Source organism: Nerophis ophidion, linkage group LG21, assembly GCF_033978795.1.
Source record: "Nerophis ophidion isolate RoL-2023_Sa linkage group LG21, RoL_Noph_v1.0, whole genome shotgun sequence".
NCBI classification, from domain to species: Eukaryota; Metazoa; Chordata; class Actinopteri; order Syngnathiformes; family Syngnathidae; genus Nerophis; species Nerophis ophidion.
In genome coordinates this window covers 45,214,987-45,217,486 of record NC_084631.1, presented here as the reverse complement: position 1 = coordinate 45,217,486, position 2,500 = coordinate 45,214,987, and the positions used below count along the sequence as shown (strand labels likewise).

Here is a 2,500-nt window from a genome sequence, read left to right as displayed (position 1 = left end):
AGGAGGAAGACTTTGGATGAGGATGTGACATTTGAACCATGACTGACTGTCAAAAACCAGGCCCTTAATGTCACTTCAGAGCATTTCAACCATGTGATCACTCCCAGCCAATCACAGAGCAAAGCTGGTGATGCAATCTAGTGAATAGAATTACATTTCAATGATTAAGGAAATACTAATGAAATTAAACAATGGGTGCTCCCCTTGTATAATAGTGTGAGAGTCTAGTCCATAGTGGATCTAACATAATAGTGAGAGTCCAGTCCATAGTGGATCTAACATAATAGTGTGAGAGTCCAGTCCATAGTGGATCTAACATAATAGTGTGAGTCCAGTCCATAGTGGATCTAACATAATAGAGAGAGAGTTCAGTCCATAGTGGATCTAACATAATAGTGTGAGAGTCTAGTCCATAGTGGATCTAACATAATAGTGAGAGTCCAGTCCATAGTGGATCTAACATAATAGTGTGAGAGTCCAGTCCATAGTGGATCTAACATAATAGAGAGAGAGTTCAGTCCATAGTGGATCTAACATAATAGTGTGAGAGTCCAGTCCATAGTGGATCTAACATAATAGTGTGAGAGTCCAGTCCATAGTGGATCTAACATAATAGTGAGAGTCCAGTCCATAGTGGATCTAACATAATAGTGAGAGTCCAGTCCATAGTGGATCTAACATAATAGTGAGAGTCCAGTCCATAGTGGATCTAACATAATAGTGAGAGTCCAGTTCATAGTGGATCTACCATAATAGTGTAAGAGTCCAGTCCATAGTGGATCTAACATAATAGTGTGAGTCTAGTCCATTGTGGATCCAACATAATAGTGAGAGTCCAGTCCATAGTGGATCTAACATAATAGTGAGAGTCCAGTCCATAGTGGATCTAACATAATAGTGTGAGAGTCCAGTCCATAGTGGATCTAACATAATAGTGAGAGTCCAGTCCATAGTGGATCCAACATAATAGTGAGAGTCCAGTCCATAGTGGATCTAACATAATAGTGAGAGTCCAGTCCATAGTGGATCTAACATAATAGTGAGAGTCCAGTCCATAGTGGATCTAACATAATAGTGAGAGTCCAGTCCATAGTGGATCTAACATAATAGTGTGAGAGTCCAGTCCATAGTGGATCTAACATAATAGTGTGAGAGTCCAGTCCATAGTGGATCTAACATAATAGTGAGAGTCCAGTCCATAGTGGAGCCAGCAGACAGACAGACCATCCCGAGCGGAGACAAGACTTGACAAGTGTTCATTCCAGATTAAAGCACATATGTAGATACATATTGTGTATCGCGATATAGCCTAAGAATATCCAGGTATTAAAAGAAGGCCATATGGCTCAGCCCTACAGTAAAATACGGTACACAATTTTCATCATTGACTTTCTTCATTGGTTGACTTTGTCTTTGAGGCTTTTTTACAAACCACATTTATTTCCCTATAAAAGCCACGTGTCAGCTCAAGTGAAGAAAATAACACTTTTATATCCACCAGAGATTCACAAAGACAGAACTGAGAGTCGTCTTGGTTTTTTTTACATTCTAAATCAATCCTTTCTCTCGATTCCTCTCTAATCTCCCACTTATTGACGCCCGTCTTCTCCTGTGCTTCTGCATCAGTGAAACTCCAGCATAAAAACCCGCCGGAACGTCTCATGTGTGTTTGTGCTGGCTCACCATGGCCTCTTTGGTGTGCATCTCCTCGGAGGCGGAGGACGCCACTTTCTGGATGATGGGGGCGATGTTGGTGGGCCCGTACAGCTGAATCTTGGGGAGGCAGTTCTGGTACGCCTCCACCACGCCTTGGATGCCTGCCAACACACCACACTTTATCAACATGCCAAGAAAGGTCTTGCACTTGGACAGCTTTGTTCAGCCAGTCCGGTTCTGTTGTCAGATCACACTAGAAGGTGACTTTCTTTCTTCATGCTGGAACACAAACCTGAACCCACACGTCTCTAAGTTCCCAGTCAGATAGCAACAACGTGCTGGGCAGAGTCCACAAGCCCATTTCACACGTACAGATTACTGTTATTTTTCTCTGTCTTGGAGCCTGAATTATTTGTGCAGCATCGTGGCCGATCTGCCAAGTAGAGACAAATACAGCGGTGCCTCAACTTAAGAGATAAGAGAAGTTTATTCCGACATTTTTTATGCTTCACGCAACAATTTGACGAGTTTACCGGCCTTAGTTGACAGTGCTTAACCCTTGTGTAATCTTCATGTTGTTGTTACTCAGCCAGCGTTAGACAGGAGGAGGACAGAGTGTAGGTAGACAGAACATCAGAGGGTCAAATGTGCGAGAAAATGAGAGCAGACGGTGTCTCAACTTAAGAGATAAGAGAAGTTTATTCCGACATTTTTTATGCTTCACGCAACAATTTGACAAGTTTACCGGCCTTAGTTGACAGTGCTTAACCCTTGTGTAATCTTCATGTTGTTGTTACTCAGCCAGCGTTAGACAGGAGGAGGACAGAGTGTAGGTAGACAGAAC

The 2,500-nt window shown here is 42.5% G+C and overlaps 1 protein-coding gene and 1 long non-coding RNA gene across 3 annotated transcripts in view; one reads left to right on the top strand and one right to left on the bottom strand.

Moving 5' to 3' along the window:
• LOC133540193 (uncharacterized) overlaps positions 1-1,780 on the top strand; it is a 35,606-nt gene extending 33,826 nt beyond the window's left edge. Inside the window, exon 3 of one of the 2 annotated variants that reach the window (XR_009803573.1) lies at positions 1,627-1,780. This is a non-coding gene — a long non-coding RNA (uncharacterized LOC133540193). Of the gene's footprint in view, positions 145-1,626 lie in introns of those variants that run through there. The other variant, XR_009803574.1, reaches the window with a different exon arrangement.
• Positions 1-2,500, bottom strand: part of cpne4b (copine IVb) — a 103,347-nt gene that overhangs the window by 20,784 nt on the left and 80,063 nt on the right. Inside the window, exon 14 of the mRNA XM_061882764.1 lies at positions 1,684-1,817. Within this exon, the coding sequence (XP_061738748.1) occupies positions 1,684-1,817 (134 nt within the window). The remainder of the gene's footprint in view (positions 1-1,683; positions 1,818-2,500) is intronic.